At 42.7% G+C, this 22,562-nt stretch overlaps 1 protein-coding gene across 1 annotated transcript in view; it reads right to left on the minus strand.

Annotated features, from left to right (window-relative positions):
- Positions 1-821: 821 nt before the first annotated feature.
- Positions 822-22,562, minus strand: part of fam131bb (family with sequence similarity 131 member Bb) — a 38,735-nt gene continuing 16,994 nt past the window's right edge. The window contains exons 4-11 of the mRNA XM_080500843.1: positions 11,879-11,916; positions 8,692-8,727; positions 8,187-8,289; positions 5,765-5,989; positions 5,449-5,589; positions 3,692-4,020; positions 2,060-2,320; positions 822-1,048 (exon numbers count right to left, since the gene is read on the minus strand). Of these exons, the coding sequence (XP_080356969.1) occupies positions 833-1,048; positions 2,060-2,320; positions 3,692-4,020; positions 5,449-5,589; positions 5,765-5,989; positions 8,187-8,289; positions 8,692-8,727; positions 11,879-11,916 (1,349 nt within the window). The 3' untranslated portion in view covers positions 822-832. The remainder of the gene's footprint in view (positions 1,049-2,059; positions 2,321-3,691; positions 4,021-5,448; positions 5,590-5,764; positions 5,990-8,186; positions 8,290-8,691; positions 8,728-11,878; positions 11,917-22,562) is intronic.

Genomic DNA, 22,562 nt, shown 5'->3' on the forward strand with positions numbered 1-22,562 from the left:
CAGTACAATCCTTATCTGTGCAGTGTTTAGGGTGTGCAGTCCCTGGGTTGTGCCTCGGGCATCCTGGTGCCACAACATCATAGAGAAATTCATTTTATTAGACGGTTAAGCGGCATTTCACTGAAATGCTTGAGACTTTCTGAGCCTATTTGAATTACTTTGATTTGTAATTTTGCATGGGATGATAATAATAAAGTATACTTTATGGGTTTGATGCAACATTTGATTAAACACGATCCAATGTTTTGAGTAACAGCTGTAAACAGAGTAGTTCTCCCAGGGGAAAACTGTTATATTTTATCATACACTTATACATAGATTCTGGTTCTTTTTTTTTTCTTTATTACAAAATTACTCTTATTATAATGTTTCCTTACGTAGATTTTTGTTATGATTAGACGATGACAGGGTTGAGTTGCTTGTCCTCATAAAAAGCATGCATGTTTCCACTCCCATCTTCTTCATTTCAACGTGGTCTTATTTCCCTAAAGGGAATACTCAAGTCAGATGGTGCTCCTCCTCCTCCTCCTCCTCCTCCTCCTCCTCCTCCTCCTCCTCCTCCTCCTCCTCCTCCACCTCCTCTTCAATTACCTTTGGGATGTAAGGCTTACAAAGAAGTAGGTGTCCTTTGTTGCATCAGCTCTTGTCTCATTTTTGAGTCCACATCCAAATCTGTTTCTCATCATTTTGAAGAATTCAATTAGCAACCAAAAAGTCGTGTTCTTGATACCTGAAAAGGAACAGATTAATAGATATATGTTGTAATATTACGCTTATTCCTCGCAGACTCCCCGTTCAGTTTCTAATAAGGAGTCCCCTGACAGCCAGGACCTCAGTTGGTTGCCATGGAAGCAGGTGGCGCCCCGTCCTCCTCTTCCTTCTCCTCTAGTGTCTGAATGAGGCCGGAGGTGACATCGGAGGCCTTCCGCTCTGTGATTGGCTCCGCTGGCGGTTGTCCCGGGCTACTGCCACCGGAGGCATCCCCTTGTTGTGTGGGCGGAGTCAGCGTGGCCGACTCAGGCTCCACGCACAGTGTCACCTCTTCTTCCTGGAAGAGGAGGGACCGATAGAGACACACACACACACACACACACACACACACACACACACACACACACACACACACACACACACACACACACACACACACACACACACACACACACAGAACGATCAGTCAACTTTGCTTTGCACCATGAATCTGACTCCTAATTGACTAAATAAACTCTGACATATTTTCAGGTTTCATTTCATCAATGAAATTGTTTTTCATATTTCTATAAACTGATTTATCCCACGAGCCTCTTCTCAACATGCTCACCACCTTCATCTAATATGTTACACAGACACACAAATCAGCTTGACTTTGTGGAGGTATTGTCTTATAAGCTGCTGTTTTTCTTCTGAAAGGTTTAACACTTTCTGACAGTTTCTTTCTTTTATGACATTTTGTCTTGTTTGGCTCTTTGGTGAGATAAACTATAGTAATCCCAGTGTTAGATGTCACCGGTTCAAACATTTCAGCATTTCTGACTCAGCAGCTGAAACCTTTTCCATTAAAAAACTGTTTCATGGTGGTGGTCAGCACTTTTTCCTCACAACGAGATATCCTCACTTTGATTTTGGGTTTAAAGGACCTTTATATGTAGCAATAACATGCTTTCCCTCTAAATGTGTCTGTCCCCCCCCCCCCCCCGTGTACTCTGGTTTCCTCTCTCAGTCCAAAAACATACATAGTAGGAATATTTACTATTTGTACACATTTGCATAGGCTCCAGCTTCTATCTGTATTTTCTTTCTTTTTAATCAATGGCCATTATTTTATTCAAGCTGATAAAAATTATCAACAATCAAAGGTCTGTTTTGCAACACACTCTCATGAACTGAAACCAAACTGAAATCAAATCCATGTTTACACTTTGCAGCGTGCATCGTAAAAGATATGTGAGATGCAGTCAATGGAGGAAATCTTTCACAATGCTTGCTCAGCAAATCACAAAATAAAATATTAATAGGGGAAGAGCTCATTTTACGTAATCAAACTCCATCTTCACCTCACCTTGACATCCTCCTCCTGCTGCTCCAGTAGTGGGGAGTGTTCTGATCCCACCATCTCCTCTCCGGAGGGAACACACAAACTCGGCTCCACCACCGCCGCCACGCCCATGTAGCCGCCGGCTTCCGCCTGATAGGCCTCCATTTGGCCCGTGTTCCACAGATCAACCAACGGAGGGTGAACGGGATGAACCAGACTGTGGATGGTGCTGTTGGGCGTCGCTTGCAAAGAGTGGTTGGCACTGTGCAGCCTGTGCTCCAGAGACTAGAGGAAAAAAAACAACAAAAAAAAACAAACAAGGATGAGATTGTGATCAGGAAATGTGAGGGCCGAGCGGTGTGAAGAACAGAGAGAACTGAGATCTGTCACTCCTTTGTAACGTGTACGCCAGCTTTAGTCCATGTTTGATGACACCTTGCTGTGTCAGAGGTGAGACAGTGCAGAGTAGTTTGAAAACAGGGTCACAGTGCAGAAGAAAATATTTCATTTACACTCGCAGTTCTCAACCTGGGATGGAAGGGTGCCAGAGAAAACAATAAAAACACTCTTCCACGAATCAGGATCAAAGCTTGATCAAGCTGAAAACTAGTAATTGTTTATGGATTTCACATGTTACACACATTGAAACGGCATTTTAAAACAGTCACATTTTTAAAATGAATTAATTTTGTAGTTTGCGGTTTATCAGGCAACCGAATCCCATTGTGAAACATGTCTTTCTGTTTCTTTCCAACTATTATACACAGAATAAAACCATTTTCTATTTTCTATTTAAGTCACGAACATATACATAAGCCTGCACATTGAGATGCTGCAGGTATGTTCCCCCTCGCACCTCTTACAGTCGGTTCACTGATATATTCAACTTGAATCTGATGTAAACTATGAAGGAATGTGCTTGAGCAAAGAATGCACCCAATGCCTTACGTAAGTCATATTTAGGGGACTTTTTTGCAAATAAAACATTATAAAGTAGAACAGTGGTGGTCAAACTTTGACAGAAATCAAGCCTAGATACTTTCCTTCTAGACATGTGTGACGTTGCTCAGTATAAAGATTTTCAAAACATTTTATCATTTATAAATGGAGCATGATGCCTTTTAGATTGAATTTAGAGTATTGAAATACTCTTAGATAACACACTGGGCTGTGGTATTTAAACGAATACCCAGTATAAGATTGACAATCAATAATACAATTTATTTATCAGCGCCTTTCAAGGCACCCAAGGTCACAGCACACAATGAACATGTTAAAGAACTGCTCCATGGTGTCTTTGCTGTGTAAGTCAGCCATTCCTTGGGCAAAGCTCTTGACTTATGTGATTGGAAATCTAAACAGGAAAAAAAAAGCATAAATTCGGCTCTGTGGTTATTTCACTGCCACTATTATTACTTAATCACAGTGAAGGAATCATTTTGGGGCTCTTAGAGAAACCTGCAAGGTAAGAGTTTTCTGAGGAGATAAATCATGAGTCGCAATATGAAAATTACAGCTTGGCAGTTCTTTGAATCCATCCCCTGTTTCTCTGGCGCAAGTTGTGTCCTCAAGGTTAATGCATTATTGTAGTGACTTAGAGCAGCACTAAATCTCAGCCACACACCACCGGGCCTCCACCTGCTCTCAATCCATCACCTGCTGTTGCTGATACTGCAGAAGCTGCTGTTGCTGGTAGTGTTGGATCTGCTGGATCTGCTGCAGCTGTTGTAGTTGGGTCTGCTGTTGGAGATTGAACTGCTGCTGCTGCTGTTGCTGCTGCTGCTGCTGCTGAGACAGGAAGTGCGCTGCCGCCTGTCCGTCGTACCCGTCGGGCCCCATAACGTAAGAGCCGGCAGGGGGAGACGCCACACCGGAGGGATCGTTGTTGATCGGCTCCCAGGCGTCAGAGGAGGAGAGGCAGTAGTGGCCCTGGGAGACGTACGTGTGAGGCCACACCTCTGCTGAGGAGTGGTGCAATATCTGATCTGAAAAAAAAAAGAAATGAAATAGCAGCAGCTGCTGTTAAGCGCTCTTCAGACTGGGAGAGCAGATGGATGGAAGAACACGATGTGGTTTGGTCAGGAAATCCTAAAAAAAAACCACACACACACACACACACACACACAACCGACTGAATCATTTTGATCCAGCATCAATAAATATAAAACAGAGGATTTGTTTGAATTCAGTCTTGGTACTGAATACTAATTATATCATGTTTTAATTCCAGGAAAACATGTATGCTTAATTAATTGGCACGCTTGTATAAATCCACCATTTGACAATAATGAATTATGATGATAAATGCACTGCCTACACAATATTGTAAAATCAGCAAAAGCGAATTCCAGTTGTGTACATACTGTAGAGTATCATCCAGGGGACAGAACATTCTGTTTTAAAATCATATCATAGAATATCATACACCTAGTTTTTGTTTAGTTTTGTTTCCTCAAAATCTGGAAGTTTTTTGTAGATTGATGTAACCCACTGTGCTGACTGCTAAACAAACACATTTGTCTCAACTGTACTTGATATTATAAAGTTGTGTTGTGAGACAACTGATTAACAAAATGTCATCCCAATTTTAGCTTCATTACACTGGTTACTCATACTCCTCAGAGTAGATTTCATCCTTAAGATAAATATTTTTAAGCCGATATGAGACAGGTCCCTGAATGGCCCATCAAGGGTACTCATTAAAATACTTGGACGTTAAATTTCAAAGGGTGTTTCAAGACTTTGAAGTGTGAATAATCATCCTTCTTGTACATTTCAAGGAATTGAAAGCTTTAAAGTGACCATTTCTAGTATAAACATTTCCTAAATTGGAGTTATTTCACACTGTATTACCCCGGAATATTGACTACTCACTACTGCATGATCACTGTGGTTCTTCTTCATAATGTGCAAAAACTGACTGTTGAAGGTCGCTGCGTCAATCAAAAGCACTGGTTGGGATGAAGTCGTGCTTCGCCAAAAGTAAGAAGGTAAACAAAACATCAGCAACTGTCTCGCTGTTCATGAAAACTATTCAATGATATGTTCAAAGACTGTCTCACATTTACAATTTGTTTTATTTAGAATAAACATCGGTAATGTAACTGTTACCACATATGTTTGCCTGTCTGATGGATCGTTAAAGACAAATGTAACCCGCTTCTCCTTTCAGGGTCTCGGTGCTTTGTCACTTTTTTTTATTCAAATAAGCTTCTCTCATGTTTTTTAATAATCCAGACGATCTCTTATGTCACACCTTCGCTGTTTTTATTACCTCTTATTTTTATTCTCCGGTTGTGAAGCACTCGGCTTTTCTTCTCTCTTTCTACATATCCTTTACCTTATTGTGATCACTTCCACAGTAACACACAGTAATCAAGCCTTTTACCGGAAGTTCTTTTTGGAGTCCTTACCTCGACTGGTGATGCTCTCCTGGTTGACCTCGCTCAAGTGAGCCACGCTGCCCTGGTTTGATCCCGACCGCGGGCTATCGCCGTCAATCGACGACCATGCCAGTAGTGTTGCTTCTGAGATAGCAAACTGCTGCAGGATACCTGAGGTCGCAAGCCAAAGGGTGAGTCAGGGATATTGTGAGGAGCCCGCATCCTGTTAATTGAGTGAATATCTGGCATAAATCCAAACAAGTGAAGTCATAAGCTAATAATTCTGCTGATGACAGTTAGCAGGCGCCGCGGCCCGCCCGCCTCCGGCTGTGTGCTCGTGTCCGACCTGCAGTAAAACGAGCCTCCTTCTCTCCATCGCTGAGGTCACTGTAAGCGTCGTTCTCCAGCCGCCGCTCCTTTTCCCGCTCTTGGGTGGTGATGCGGGCCTGGGGCAACCCGCCCGCACCCACTGTCGACATGCCCCAGTTTTGCCATTCGATCATGTGAGCGACGCGACCCTGGGCCATGGCCGTGGGCTTCGTCACTCTTTCTTTCATAGTCCGTGTGACTCCTGCTCGCAGAGGAACGTGGGACGATGAGGGAGGAGAGGGAGAGGAGAAAGGGGAGGAGGGGAAAGAAAACGAGACGGAGAGGAGGGTGACAGTCGGAGGAGAGGAGGCAGATTGAAGGTTGAGATAACAGAATTTGAGGGAAGCAGTAGAAGAGGGTGAAAAGATGAGTTTGTTGGTAAATCAGGTTATGGGAGGAGCAGAAGGGGAAAAAAGAGACACAAACAATAGGTCTGTTAGAGTCAAGTTTATATTGCCGTTGAGTAATGGAGGTTGTGATGGCCCATGAAAATATGGATATGTAGTAGGATAGGGCTGATAATCTGGTTTTACAGCTGATGGACTCTAATTGGATGATCAGTATTGCAGCATCAGTAGCACAGACTCTACTTTCAGGACCACACTTAAAAACGTTCCTCTTTTGATAAAGCCATTACTGCTGGCTGAGGTCCTCCTGGAACATTATGTAGTTACGCAGCAAAGATTTACATGGCAGGGATACACTTGCAATACACGGCCATGTCACCATTACATGTCACTGACTGACTGTGGCTCTCTAATCTAATCTGCGATCTCTTGTTTCTGTCCCCTATCAGTACCTTCCAGCACGATCTCTGGGAGTAGAATGGAAAGTTTGGATTCAGTACTTCCAACTCTGCAACTTCTTAATTAGCTGATGTCTGTTGATTTCTGCCCTGCTGGTTTGGCTCTGCAGGAGACATCCTTTTGGTAGAAGGCAGCTTTTCCTTCCCACTGTTGCCTATGCGTGCTCATGTCTATTTTACTCAAGTATAAAGTGCTATAAATGGACTATGTTGTAATTGCTGCCATAGAAATTAAAGTTAGTTGAATCTGTCTGGGAACATCTTCAGCTCATAATACCCCAGAAAATGACTGGAGTTGGTTTGAGTATATTATAATGTCTGTTTTATCAACACCTCCAGTATTATTATTGTGACACTCCAGAGTGCCAACTGTACACCAAACCAATGAATTTGAACTGATAATATCCATTTCAACTTAATTTACTGACAGAAAAGATACATCCTGAAGTTGTCAATTTAAGAAGCATCAATTAACTTTACATCTCTTGCGTCCTCGGGAACATAAACGTTGTATTATGTTAATGTTTTCACAATTGGTAAAAGACTAAGAGGAGTAGAAAAACCTTTTTAGTCAAATCCTACTATTCAAGCATCCGCAGATGGATGAGGGTGTTGTGACAATGATTATATGAGTAACTGAGTGACAATGGTTGTGTTTAATGAGACTGAGCCATCACCTGTTGGCTGTACTGGGAGGAGAGGAGGCGATGGATGTGTCTTGTCTGACAAAAGTGCATCATGGGACGGAGCGGGTTAATTGGGGTGATGTGCCCGTGTGGCATGAGTAATGAGAGGTTGGCTTGTTGACATGATAGCTTTTTCACACCTCTGCTAAGCTGCGCTGGCTAAGCAGAAATTGCCTCTCTTACTCCGTGCCGTTCGCCTGAAAACTCAACTCAAAGCTGCTGAACTTCCCCTCTCCTTACATAAGAACATAATTTCGAGCGACCACGCTAATAACAACCCATGGTTGCGTGAAGACTGCTCAATACGTCATGTGACCAACATATGATGACACATACTGTAAATCCCTGGCTGTGTGACTCTCTGATGGCGGTGCATGAAGATGAAATTCATGAATAAATAATAGGACAAATCAGTACCACACAACAACAGTGCAGCTGCTGCACTTCATTACACTACACTGTGATGGATTTCACTTCACTCAGATATACTGCACAGCACACAACAGCTGGATTTAACCAAAAAAAACAACCCAAAAAAACCCCACTGCACTTCACTACACTGCACTTTACTCTGATCAACACAGCGCTTAATACAGTTAGATCCACACTGATTCTTATTGGACACACCACAAAGTCACAACCACTTAACATTAAAAATAAAACCCTACACTTCCCACTCACCGTTTCCTTTGATCAACAAGCTGCATGAAGATGCGTTGTGTGTGCGCGTTGTGTGTTTGTGTTGTGGATTTTTCCCGCCAATGACTCATGAGGAGCTATTGACTGTCAGAACAGTGTGGAGAGGAAGTGATTCAGGGGAACCCGTATAGGGTACCATGCTGACTCCTGCGCCCACAGAGGACGGAGCCAACATGGGGTCGTTTACCAGTTACATCACAGACACACACCTGACACACCTGACAGAGAAGACTTAGCCAGAGCCCCGATGCCATAGGCGTTTGAGTTCCTCTTCAGCCGAGGCAAGATCGATGTGGTGTCTTCCATAGACAGCTGGAGGGGGAGAAGACAGAGGAATGGAGGAGGGGGGGGGGGGGGGGCGTGGAGGTATGGATGGTGTGGCAGGGCACACAAAGACATCGAGACGGTGTGTGAGTGAAGAGGAGAAGTGATGGAGATGACGGGTTAATAACAAAGAGACAAACATTCGCATAATGACAATCCTGACTCCACGTTACAGCGTGCTTTGTAAAATCGCTCTAAGTGTTTGTGATTGTGCTCACTACGGTGCAAGCTCCGCAAGACCCACTGTACGGCTGAAGAGGTGGGGAGGGGAGGCTGTGAGGGAGAAAGGTCTGATCGCTAGAAGGGTGATTGAAAACAAAATAGGTGAAGGAAACCAAAAGATAGGTAGAGGAGGAATAGTAGATGAAGGAATGATGCCACAACACTTACATTGATTCCTTCCCATGAAAATTCTGAACGTCCATGCTGAGAAGAGAAATAGGAGGAGAGAGGGATGGGGAAAGAAGGAGCGGGAAAGAGTAAGAGAGCGACAGGACGGAGAGGATATTGACATGCATTGGGACGGGAGAGGGACAGAGGAGTGGTAGCAGATCACGCATGCAGGGGAAGAAATAAAGTGAAGGAAAAGGGAAAATGGAGAGAAAGAGAGACAGGACTTTCCAGAAATGAGGAAAGGCAACAGTCAAGATCCAGAATGACAGAGAGAGGGGAGGGGATTAGACAGGGATCAGTTTATATTTGCTTAGTTATGTATAGCAGAGTGAATATGCTTTGGATGAATGAGTTTCCTCTTCAGTTACATGCGCTGCCAAAACCACTGAAAGCCAGCGGAAAATTGTGTGTGCGTGCGTGCGTGCGTGCGTGCGAGCGTGTGTGTGTGTGTGTGCGTGTGCGTGTGCGTGTGCGTGTGCGTGTGTGTGTGCGTGTGTGTGTGTGTGTGTGTGTGCGTGCGTGCGTGCGCGCGTGTGTGTGCGTGTGTGTGTGTGTGGTGAGGGCAGATGCAGAGGACAAAGCAGATAAGCAGACGCCTCTGCTCTGTCCTTTCTTTCTATCAGCTGGACTGACACTAACTAGACTGGGGACACTGGGGAGGTACTGGCTGTGTGGAAATATTTTCACCTGTTAAACACAATGGAGGCTGGAAAAAAGGTAACTAAACGGAATACTGTGAAATTTGAACCAACATTTATCACATATCTTTGAAAATGTGATCGTATACACAGGATTTAAATGGTCATTTACATTAGCCATAGCCAGCTGCTAATGGACACATATTTAGATTTTTTAAAATCTAGATATCCTCAAAGTGACATCAAGATACATCCAGAATTAAGCCTGCTTATTGAAGAAAAAATATCCACCTGCCCCTGTCTTGCCCCCAAGTATGCCCCCCACAATTATCAATGGTTTTAAGTGTTTAACTGTTTCACTGTAACACTTTAACATGTTACATGTCACATGTGATCACTGACAATGATGGCATAGTGTTGATCATGTTTTGTGTTACTTATGTTTGAAATATTCTGTTAAATAGTTCTCTAACTGCAGATAGAACCACAAGAGAGCAATGTGATCAAGAAGACATGTGAAACCTAATCTTGAAGTTCACAGTGGAAAAAGCACCTTCACAAACAGAATCATTAACTTTGCCACCAAAGGCAAGGTGGAAAAACAAAACACACTGGCTCCAAGTTTGAGTTCTGGGAATTCAATTTTCTTCTACTTCCAAAACCATAATGAAAACTTTAAACATGAATCTGGATAAATTTCATAAATTCAGCTGATGCAGATGAACATCAGGCATTTTATAGTGAGGGTTCATTGGGTCCAGGCTGCTGAATGTCCTCCCTCACATTTATACACAACTGCACAAGATTACTCATACTGAATATCAATTAGTTGACCTCTTTCAACAAATGATTCAGTTTAAAATCATTGAATTCACTACATTTATTCCTATTAAAGTTTTTATTTTTTACTGTTTATTTTTTATTCTCCATTCATCACCAGTAACCACAAATATAAAAAAAGGGTTGATGTCCAAATAAAGTAGAAGTAATCTTTTCTCTGAAATCAAATGGAATATAAGAAAAAAGTTGCATTACTTGTAAAGTACAACAATAATCTGTGGTTGATTTTTTTATATATTTTAACAAGAACCCTAACCTATGTAAAAAAAAAAAAAAAGATTCATCACTACAAAGTACAATTAGGAGGCTGACATTTTAAAAACACAGTCAAAGAGAGAGATTATAACTTGGACAAACTTCAGTCAGATCAAGAATCAATGAATCAAGCAGGCTAGACCTGCATATTAAAATAAACAAATCCTCTGCCTCTGTGCTCTCTCTGATGCTAGACAGCAACAACAACAACAAAAAAAACGGATGGCAGGTTAACAAATCACATGATTAAATGCAATTTGTTAATGACAATGCCTGGTCAACAAACATGTAAAGAAGAGGAAATTTAATGCAAAGTGACAAATAATGTGATAGCAAGAGACCTGGGTAGTGTTCATTCTGCACACAGCATGTCGTCGGATAACTTGTGTTAATCGATATCAGCCTCTTCCCGTCCTTTTCTTCACTTCTTTTTTCTTTCTTGTAATTCTATTCCTTCCTCCCACCTCCTCCCTCAGCTGCTCTCCTCCCTCCCTCCCCCCTCACTTTCTTTCTTCCTCTCCTGTCAGAGAAATGGGTGTGATGAGAGATTTTACACACTTGAGTGATAAACCTCGGGCCCCTTGAAGGAGCCTTCCTGAGCTCTTTTCCAACAGACTTGACAACGCTGATATACGTGTGTGTGTGTGTGTGTGTGTGTGTGTGTGTGTGTGTGTGTGTGTGTCTGTGTGTGTGTGTGTGTGTGTGTGTGTGTGTGTGTGTGTGTGTGTGTGTGTGTGTGTGTGTGTGTGTGTGTGTGTGTGTGTGTGTGTGAGAGAGAGAGAGAGAGGCTGCGCCTTTTTTCCGCAGGACCGAAGGGCATTCTGGGGCACAATTTATAAATAAATGATGCAATCAGTCCACAGTGCATTTGGTGGAAAAGTAGAGCTCTCTACACTTTAGTCCAAAATGGTTCCCTCTCCAGTGTCGTGTCTCAGAGGGATTGGCTTTAGAGAACGGGATAACGGGATCAGTGGAGAGGAGGAGGATGGAGGAGACGAGAGGAGAGGAGAGAAAAGGAGAGGAGTACAGTAATAATGATGTTCAAAAAGTCAGTGGAAGAGTGAAAGTGACGCCCGCTGGTCCACTTTGAACCAGCAACTGAGCGGTGACCCTTTCAGGTGAACAACAAGCCAACAGAGATCAAAAGTAAGCCGACCAAACCAGCGACGATTCGGTCTCCTCACTACGCCACCCTGACTCCGGCAGGGCAGTGTAGTGGACGGTGTACAATGGACATTGACAAGACGTGAGCAACTTTCACTAATCTACCAGCGATAGCGCCGTGAGGTACATGGAGCGAGCGCGGAGAGCTGCTGTCGCTCGTCATGTAGCTGCCTGAGAAGCCGCCCTCAACGGGGTGGCCACGTTGGCACGTTGGCTCCCCCGGGTGAAGTCCACTGTCAGAGGAGGCCAACGGGATGGATGAGCCAGAGGGCCTACGAAACACTTACCTGCTCTCCATCCTTTTGGACCGGCACACCGTCTGCCGCTGTGAGAAGAGACAGAGAGACAAACAGAAAGAAAAGTGGGAGAAGAAAATCTTAATTTTCTGAAGGGCAATGGCTCCAGTTCCAACAGGAAATGCAGGACGTCCCATGATCTACCGTCAATCAAGCTTTTATCACGTGTCCTGTTTCATTTCTATAACATTTGTTCTATTTCACGCCCTATGTACAACTGTCTTCTATCAGTATTTTCTTTTTAACTGTGAGAAAAGCACACGCACACACCCCTTAACAGCAACACAGAAGAAAATGTCAAAGACGTGCAATGCATGCACTTCTGTTCAAGGTCACCTGGAAACCACTCAAAGCTCTCATGACCCCATTGTCATAGGTCGTGTTGAGTTATGCCTTATTACACAGGCTCAGCAGGTTCTGAAATCTAAATATAACAATAAATACACGACTGAACACAGAAGATCATAAAAACAATGTACATTTTCTCAATGTCATCTTGGAATGACCAAATGCCCACATAACACTATTGTTGTTAAACTGAGTGAAAAAAATCCACTATCTACTGGACCACATTGTGCACCTCTACCTTTCAAACACTTTGTTTGCCATAAATTTGTAATTTCTGGATAAACGCAAGACATTCTGATGTTTTCCATATTATAAGATTGTAGATACGTTGTTGATCCGTTCATCCAGTTTCAAGGCTACTTTATCCAACTCGAGGCTGCAGAGTTTAAAATGTAGTGAAGTTGCAATCAGGATTCCATTGAAACAAACGCTTGAAATGTTTAAACCTGTAAATTGTGTCCAGAGCATACATGAGAGGTGTTTATTAAAGGAAGCCTGCTCAACATCTCATATCCCCTATGTCTTATCTTCATGTGACTCTGTTTCCCTCATTCTCATTATATTTAGCTTTGCTTGCACAGTCTGAAGATGATCAAAGATTAATTTCACAATACGATATACTTGTATTGCCTGTGTAACAGATAAACCTCAAGAATCATTTCAGATGAACTGACAACACATGCCTAACATTTAACCCACATTTTATCAAATTGTTCTGGATGAATAAGTCTGATTGCAGGTATGTTAATATGACGAATGTGCAGCTCACCAACATCTCCAGAAGGTTCAAGAAGGTTTAGGTAAAAGTTTCTGTTAACCACCTGATGATTTGACTTTAGCACTGTCATCAGTTCTCAGACGAATGGTTTTAGATTAACTCAGAGAAAAGTGATAATGTTGATGCAATTGTTCAATTTCATTTTCTGCTTGATTCGATTGATTACATGTCTGGGGAGAATATTGTGCTTTCCACTCCGCTGACACATCTAAAATTACTCTTGAGTTTATAATCTCTCATTTTAGACTGTTTAACTGTTGATTTATTCACAATTTTAATACATCCACAGAAATTGCTCTTTGGCATCTGTATACATGGGATATAAAATGTAAAGGTTTTACTTTTTTTACTACAATTTATTCTACATTTCTAGTTTAATGTATGTTGATAATTCCTTGTGATTGACACCTGAAGATTGTTCTCTTTGACACAAAACCCATAATCAGACATCAAATTATGAAGCTGGTTGATTCTGTCTTCCCTGTTTCTTTAAGTAAAATGATCATCTCCTTTGAACCCCTTTCTCCCTTTCTTAAAGAATACCTATAATCTATTAGAACGTTCAGACTGTCTCTTAATGTGTCTGTGCTCTTGTTTGTCCAAAGCCTGGTTCAGTCAGTTAATCTGTTTGTGCATTGTCCATAAAACAAAGAAAATAAAAAATTGAACGTGTTGATCAAAGTAAAAACTGCTTGACACTCACGATATTTCAGAAGTAAATATTAGTTGGGGTTTTTTTGGCCTCTGCAAATGCTGGAATGTCCTCTAAGATACATGTGATTCTGACTTGATATTACAGGATTTATATAAAATGGCAGATCATACACGTCGTCTTATACCTGCAGTGCGGATGGGACTCATTTGAAATATGCACTCTCTGTTGGATAAATGAACAGTATTATCCCTCGTACTTCCTGGCTGTCCAAATCCTAATTAAAACATTGCTTTAATTAGAGAGTGTGCACTGGTAATGGAGTTTAAACATGGCTTTAGTCTCTAGGTGCTCCTCCGTATCAGAGGGTCTGTGCTCTCTGTGTGCAACTCTCTGAGGGGCTCACTGCTCCAGTGTGTGTGTGTGTGTGTGTGTGTGTGTGTGTGTGTGTGTGTGTGTGTGTGTGTGTGTGTGTGTGTGTGTGTGTGTGTGTGTGTGTGTGTGTGTGTGTGTGTGTGTGTGTGTGTGTGTGTGTGTGTGTGTGTGAGTGTGTGTGTGTGTGCGCGTGGTGTGTTTGCTGAGCCAGCCACGTTTCTCACAGCTGTATTTGGCAATCAAGAGCGATTCCTCGGGAGTTCTGAGGAGCATAGAGTTGTAAACTCTCTCGATGTCCAGTGATGTCTGTGACCCACTGACCCAGTGATTCAGAAACATCAGCTCCACTCTGTCTCTGTTGGGCTCGTAGATATTACCCTTCCCTGTGAACTCCATTCAGTCACATCAGATCACTGCGAGGGCAGGAGACGAGGGACAGGCTTCATTCCAGAAATGGCCCCTTCTTACTCGATACAGATAACAGCATGAAAACCACAAATCAAAACCACCCTATTTCAGTTGTATTTTATAGCATTTACTCACAGGGTATTTTCCTTTTGTCGCGGATTGTAAAGAGTGCGTGTGTATCAATATCATCTGTGGATGCATTTGAGCTGCAGCATCCAGGAGGGGTCGAATGTTTTATCTTCCTGTTTTTGTTCGACCCAGTTTCCCTCAACCCACTTAGTGGGAACCTTTGAACGTTCGCATCCCATTTGATTCCCTTCACACCTCTGGAATTTTCAGAGTAACATATGCAACATATTACTTAGTATGTAAACACAAGTAAACACCAACCAGCCATAACATTATTACCGGCATCTAATAACTCTATCTCTTTGACATTACTCATCATCCTGGACAGCAACTAAACATTATGTTATCTAAGTTGTTAGTGGCAAGAAAAAATGGGCAAGTGTCAAGGATGTCAGAAGTTCTGACAAGGGCATAGTTTGTGACTACATGACTAAATCAGAGTGTCTTGGAAACTGCAGATCTTGGTCTGTGGTGGCCAGTGTCTATAAAAGTGGTTGAAGGAAGGAAAAGAGGCAAACAAAAGTTATGAGCAGTCAAGACTCATGGAAAGTATTTGTTGGCTTGTGTGGCTGAAGTGAAACTGAGGCAAAGGCTAATGGTGGTTCCACAGTGGAAATAGCTGAATTGGTCTGGTTGGATATTAATATCAATGTCATTTGTTACAGACACACAATAGAAATATTAATATACTTTTTGTTGATATATAATATCTAGATGTACACATGCCTATGGCAGGTGGGTCAAACATATGGCTCAAGGTCGTCCTTGCAGAGTTTCAAAAGTACAAAGAAGACATTACCTATAGAAGTAACTTCTATCATATGTCTTGACAATGAGAATCACAGTATAATGTGAGCGTAATGTAATGCGAGCAAAGAAGCAACAGGATTGCACTTACTTTTCTAAAGAAAAACATTTTTCATTATAGCTTATTTTATCAAGGAAAATAGGTTGTTCATCAGGTATTGTAAAAAAAGATGAAGGGTAGCTGTGGCTCAGTTCGTAAAAGAGGCTGTCTTTCCATCACAAGGTTACAGCCTCAAACACATGTGGAGATAAAATAAAAACAAATTAAATAAAGAATTCTAGTGAAATCCATTTACTTACATTTAATTGGAATATTTTCAAAATCTACTTTGTAACAGAGGAAAATGTATTATTGTCACTAGTTGTAGGTTCGATAGGACTGTTTTACTTTTAAAATCAAACTGGGATGCCTGTGGCTCTTTAAACAAATGGAGTTTGACATCCCTGGTATACTGGTATTAGTGAAACTACGTTCAACACACCACTGTGGACAGCTCACCTCCAAACAGCGAAATCGCAGACAATCTGGGCTTTCTATTTTCAGAAGGGATGGTCACAGTCAAGCACAACTTTCACGATTAGAAATGAACTCTGAGTGACCTGAGAAGGATTACTCAGGCGTGTTTGATTTTTGGCACTGTGGATTGTGGTGTGAGGTGGTTACTTATTGGCTTGTATCAGTTAGACAGAGAGATGTCTCATTTCTGTCTGGGCGGGAGAGAGTGTCCCAGATTCTGGCCCATCTGGGTTAGAAATCTGCCCTGTAAACACAAGCCATACATGAAATTAAACACCCACATACAGCTGGCTTCGAGGAACATAAAACATAATGCAGAGAGACTCACATCATGCCAGTCCTCCTGTCCCTTCCCTTCATAGCTGTTTTAGTGTTTCTCCTCTTCCTCCCACAGCCTCATTTAGCCAGTTAGCAGATTAGCATTCACTCTAAACACACATTAATCACAATATAGCTCAAGAGTTTTCGATACACACACACACACACACACACACACACACACACACACACACACACACACACACACACACACACACACACACACACACACACACACACACACACACACACACACACACACACATACCACTCAGCAATGGAAAAGAAACATTGACTGTATACAGAGCATACCATCTGAAGTCTGTGCACAACATGTTCAGATGAGATAGTGTCAAAGTCTGCTTTCTATGTCTATATATTGTGATGTGATTAGTCAGAGCTGTGTACAGTTCTCAGAATATCTCTATAGATGATGGGTCATAACCCAGCATCTCAGTGATTTCTTCAGCCATGGCACTTGCTGTATTTCAGCAGTCGCGGAGGTGATGCTCTCAGACTCTGAGCCTCACAGCAGCGCAGTAAGCAATTGCGTTATTCTGCTTCTGAAGAGGTAGGCAGGATGCCTCCTTGAAGAAACAGCAACAACAACAGAGCACATGACCAAAGCTCTGAGCCAGCTTTTCTTCCCCTGGCACTCTCCCCCCCTCCCACGCACACACAGCGGTGCCGCGTTGGATACCCCCCTGCGGTCATGGGGGAGCCGGGCTTAGCTCAGTCGAGGGGAAGGAGTGAGGAGCGGTGAGGGAGGAAGGGTGGAGAAATCGAAGAGGCAAAAAGAGGGAGCGATGCGACCGTGCGTAACGAACAGAGAAAGATCTGCAGCGGCCGCATTGTCAACTCCGACTCTGGCTGTAGTGGCTTGATGGCTCCTGCTGAAGAGGGAAGCCTTTGAGTGTCATATGCCTTTTTTTTTTCTTTTTTTTTTACACCCAGTTCCCCTGCAGCAAAAGCAGTGAGGAAATAGGGGGCTTGGTGCTTGTTTACCATGACAGCTGCAGTGAGGCTGGTTGCCACGATGGGATACCGGCTTGGATGGCATCCCTCGTGCAGCGATGTGTGCAGATGCTGGGTTACTGAGCCACAGAGTTCAGCAAGAACACAGCTGAGGACCAGAGCCCAGATGGTTGGGAGAGTTTGGTAGATGAAACTGAGCCAAGTGTGTCTCTGGATGTCCAGAGAAAGTCAAACACAGGATGAGATACTACCATTAATTGGGTGGAATGGCATGCCGAAATGAAGTGGCTTTGCCTGGAATGCCTCATTAATCTGTTTGTGTGGACATGCCCTCTCGCAGAGCATCTCAATCACTGACAAAGTAAATATAGGTTAGCAGTCATCTGTGGGAAATGTACCTAGAAGCCCACAGCAACAGCTGCTTTTCAGTATCCTGACTCACACAAAAATCCAAATGGAATGCCAAATACATAATGAATATTTAGAAGTGAAATGGAAAAAAATACCATTAACCAATTCAGATTTTATAAACAGATGTAAATCTGCACAGGAGAAGGAAATCAAGCAGTAAAGTGCACAGCTGACAGCTCTTTGCATGGAGGAAACTTTATATTTCTTATTCTTTGATATTCAAAGGGCATTTCCATTCTTTAAGAGTATGGCCTCTTTCATCAGTTGTTAGTAGCTGCAGATAACTGAGACAATCACTGCTGGTTGCACATTAATTCTAAGTGCATCCACACATGTACATAAATGCACAAACACAAACACCCTCCACCTCCCCGCCCACACACACACGCATGCGCACGCATGCAGGCACACACGCACACACACACACACAGGTCAAATTGTAGGGATGGATTTTTCTGATTCATGGCATTATGGTTCAATTTCATAACTCACTCTGTGGTTGAGTCACATTGTTAAAAGAAACGCCTGCGATCATGTGCCCACACACAGACCTCTCATTTCTTATCAGTCACATTCGCACACGAGCTCAAAATGATATGCGTGCATACACACATCTATATACATATATCTATATATATATATGTTGTTCTTTTCCCGTACAGAGCAATCTGAGCTTTCCTGTGACAAACATACCAAGAAGACACACTATAGATGCACTTCAACATAAATCTGCGGGTGAAGACTCTGTACTACATTGGAGTCCTTGACTGTAAAAGCATTCTGTTTGAGCACATACACACATATGCTGACACACACATACAAGCAGGTAAGGGTCATCGGGTTTCACTATGTCTTGTGAGGTACTACATCACAGAGTCATTCACCTTGACTGTGTTCCTGTGCACAAGGCTTTTCCAGCCTGGACGAGAGCCAATCAATCAGTCACTGCCGCCACCAGATTCACCAGTTTACAAGCAGATTGCAAACTGGCAAATCTGGTACATGGTGTCAGATGTTGACTGTATGTCTGTGTTTGTGTGTGTGTGTGTGAGTGCCTGCGTGCGTGTGTGTGTAAACGCATGGTGTAGCGGGGGTGTTTTTAATTTAGTGGCAGGGAATTCCTCTCTGTAACACGTGAGCAAAAAAAAAAAACCCACAGTGATGGAGGAAAGTGTGGAAACAACAGTGGTGCATATACCACATTCACACCCACACGTGACATAAATATAGAGCATAATTCCTCAAGGGACACATGTAAACTGGAGGTCATTGGCAGGTCCATGTATGAACATATACATGCACATGAATAAACAGATGCACACACATAAGCAAAAGCCACAAGCTCTTCCCTATACGAGTATCGGCCTAAAAATGCTTTTATATTATTTCAAACGTCATACAGATTTTCTTCAAAACATTTTCACTCAACTGTGGTATGTGTTAAATAAGCAGCAGTTAGAGAACCTAAATTAAAAGAAATTCAATAAAACGCAAAAGTGTGACATATCATCATCAAAGAAGAAGAAAGCGGAGTAATGAAAACGACAACACCATGTCAGCACTTGACACGTAATGCTCTTTGCTCCAAACACACATCAGTCTCCTCCAGGAAAGAAAAGCATTGAGGCTTGATACTGAGCCCTCAGCATGTACAGCCTCACAAACAGTCCCACTTAGCCAACTGCAGAACTCCATATTAGTGCTTATTGAATCAGTCAACTATGTGTCAGCAGTGGCATCTTGCCAAACTGAACGTAGAACGAGTGAAGAGACATGGAGTGTGCTGAAAGGCATGGGCAGAGCTTTCACTTGGGGGGTGGGGGGCACACCTGGCCATATTATAAAAGGAAATATAATACAAGTTGGAAGTAATGTGAACAGGAAGTGTATGAGTATTTTTCATGGTTTAAAAAAAACCAACCTGAAAACAGATGTTACGCAATGGGATAACGGACAACGCTATTATAGTGCTGTTCTTGTTTTGCGTCACTGAATTTGCTGACGATTTTGTTGAATGGCTTACTGATTGCAGGTGTAGAAATGAACATACAAACAGGTGAGATTGATCAAATTGTCCCACATTCAGGCCTTTTTTTTCCACTGCTGCAGGCAGGACAGAACATGGGAGTTACACGCAGTGTCCTAAATTATACAATGATTAATGTTTTGAGAAGCCACAGATGCAGCACACGGCTGTAAGTGAAAATAGGAGACTGCTCCTAATGGGTTGGTTTTATCACAGCATTATATTCATGTAGGAATGGGATCTATGTCTTACTGCTGTGCTCGTGTCGCAGTGGCACTGTGCCTGGGTAGTTGTAATCCAAATGTTGCAGCCATGATCTACATATGTACTGCATATATGCTGATTCAAAAGGAGAAATTATTGTCGTTTTTACATTTCAGTTGCCAGTGCTTTTCACTTCTGGCGAGGTTAAGGACAATATCCACCACCTATTCAGAGCATCTGAAGGCCTTCACGACCTGAACAGAGGATAGATGGATGCAGGTATTTCATCAGCTGTGCGTCCCTCCCGGCCTCCTCCTAACCCACTAACAGTTGACAGTGAGGGGTTAAGAGGGTCAAGGTCCGCACAGTTTCGCCTGTCCTATCAGACATAACGCAAAACAGCGACTGACACGGACCTGCTGACACCACAATCATAACGGTGCCTGAACACTTCATTGGCAAAAGTGAGCTCACCTGAACTTTGATCTTTACCGTTTGCCAGTCCATGATTTTTAAAGTGTACCTCACTCACAAACTAATCAATATATATTTCATTGTCAACAAGTATCAGTGAAGCATTTTCAACTTCCTATGGGCTTGAGGTTTTGAGAACGTTCTGCTTGAATACTCGCAAACTGCTTACTCTTACAAAATTAGAAGAGCAAAGCAATGGCACCACACCAATAACACTGTTTAAATGTATTGTGAAATGTATTTAAAGCAGAGTTGTCACCTCTTGCGTGCATTGAGAGTGAAACTCACACGATTAACTCTAAACTCAAAATCACAAAACACTCTTGCCTCCTCACACTAAGTAGCACATTTTGGTTGAATGATATATTATACGCAATCCCTGATCGAAAGCCAATAAAAGAGATTGGATTAAAGGTCATATTTAAAGCGAGTTAGCAGCTAGAGGCATTTACTTTGAAAGTGTCTCTGCAACCAGAACACCTGTAGTGTTTATGTGCATCTTGCATTTTACTTTGTTTGTGCCCCCCAATTTGTCCAGCCCCGCTCTGGCTTTCATCTCAAATTGCACCCTGAGGATACTACATCAACCTGCTGAGCACAAATATATCAGTGGCATATTTTTTTTGTTGCATCTATAGGTGTGTATGTGTGCGGATATAAACAGATACTGGAGACTGACCATGGAGCACACTCCCTGATATGATGGAGTTGAGAGAGATAGTGTTACCGGAGGATCGACAGATACATCAGGGTTACTCCCATATAGATGAATGCAGTCCAGCTTCCTCCTGTTGATCCCTGCTTGGCAGCGTGGACTGCAGTTGAGAAGCCCGATCAATAGCACACACTAAAGCCATTCTCACCCAGGATAAACACAACCACGCCTCTACACCAGCATCACTGCTACTGATTCTACTTCTTGCAAGAAAAACTCACACTGAGGCTCACAAACTGCTTGAAAGCGCCTGGTCGTCCTCCTCTTAAGTATGGGTTGTTTACACATTTGCACCAAGATTATTGTGCACACAGCTTAGAATAACATTTGCAAAGGGAAAGGAAAGCGTCCCTTTAGTAGATGTGTAATCTCTACTACATGGGACTGACAGCCTACAGTGTGCTTATAAATATTCTCCTTTATCGCAGCCCCTCATCACTTATCTCTGACTCAAAAAATTTAATTGCTATTACTAAAACAGCTTTATTGAATTCTTAAGCTTCTGTGATCACTTGTGCAAAAATGAGCATCAGTATTCAGGTGGCTTACAATCAGATTAGTGTGGCACCTTCCCAAAGCCTTCTGTCGACTTCAATCACATTATTTCCAACAGCTGGAGTCACTGAACGTACAGGATCTTCTGTCTTGCCCTGCATGTTGACAGAGGATTCCTGATATGCGAAGCGTCACATAGTATAATCTTCAGGGATGTCGGTGCTTCAGTGTTTCTATTCATTTCACATCTGCCTTCCTAACTGTGCCAAGCAAAGGTCATTTTTCCTTCTCCGCACTTGCATACTCTACATATTTTCACAACATCTCTTTATCAAGCATTTTAGTTATTAGATGGCGAGACGGTGATACTTCAAAATGAAATCCTGCTTGTAACCGCTCATGATCCCTGTAATTGTCATGCTGACCTCAAAAATGCAAAACGTGACTTCCTCCACATGCTATAAATATGTTTAAGAGCATGATGTGCTAAGTAGCAGATTAATATTTAACACTTGAGGAAGTCTGTGTTTATTTTTACCTTTGAGAGTGTTTCATGTGTTAGGAAGGGGGGGGGGGGGGTCCTCACCTGAAAACTGCCCACCGATGCCACACACGCTCGTCTACATGTCTTTCGCCCCTCCCTCTCCGCCCTCTCTCTCCATCACTATCCGCACGTCTACCCTCCTTCCCCTCTCGCCTGCCTGCACTGAAATTCTTCCTCTGCCGCTTGCTCTTTTATCCCCCTGTATTCCCATTATTCGTGCAAATAATAACAAACTGTGAAAACGCCCCTGACAATGGCATTATCCCGTTCCTCTTTTCCCTGCTTTTTCTCCAAGCCATGCCTCCCTATAAATAAGCACTATCACAGCGTTCCCCTCGCCGCCTCTCTCCTCTCCATCCCTCTGCCTCCTACTCACACACATATACATACTGCCAAACAGCATCATAAATCAAGGGATGCGAGAGGGGGAGGGAGGGGTGCAGAGAGGTGGGGGATGCAGCCACACACACACACACACACACACACACACACACACACA

Source organism: Blennius ocellaris (genome assembly GCF_963422515.1).
Source record: "Blennius ocellaris genome assembly, chromosome: 8".
Classification (NCBI taxonomy): Eukaryota; Metazoa; Chordata; class Actinopteri; order Blenniiformes; family Blenniidae; genus Blennius; species Blennius ocellaris.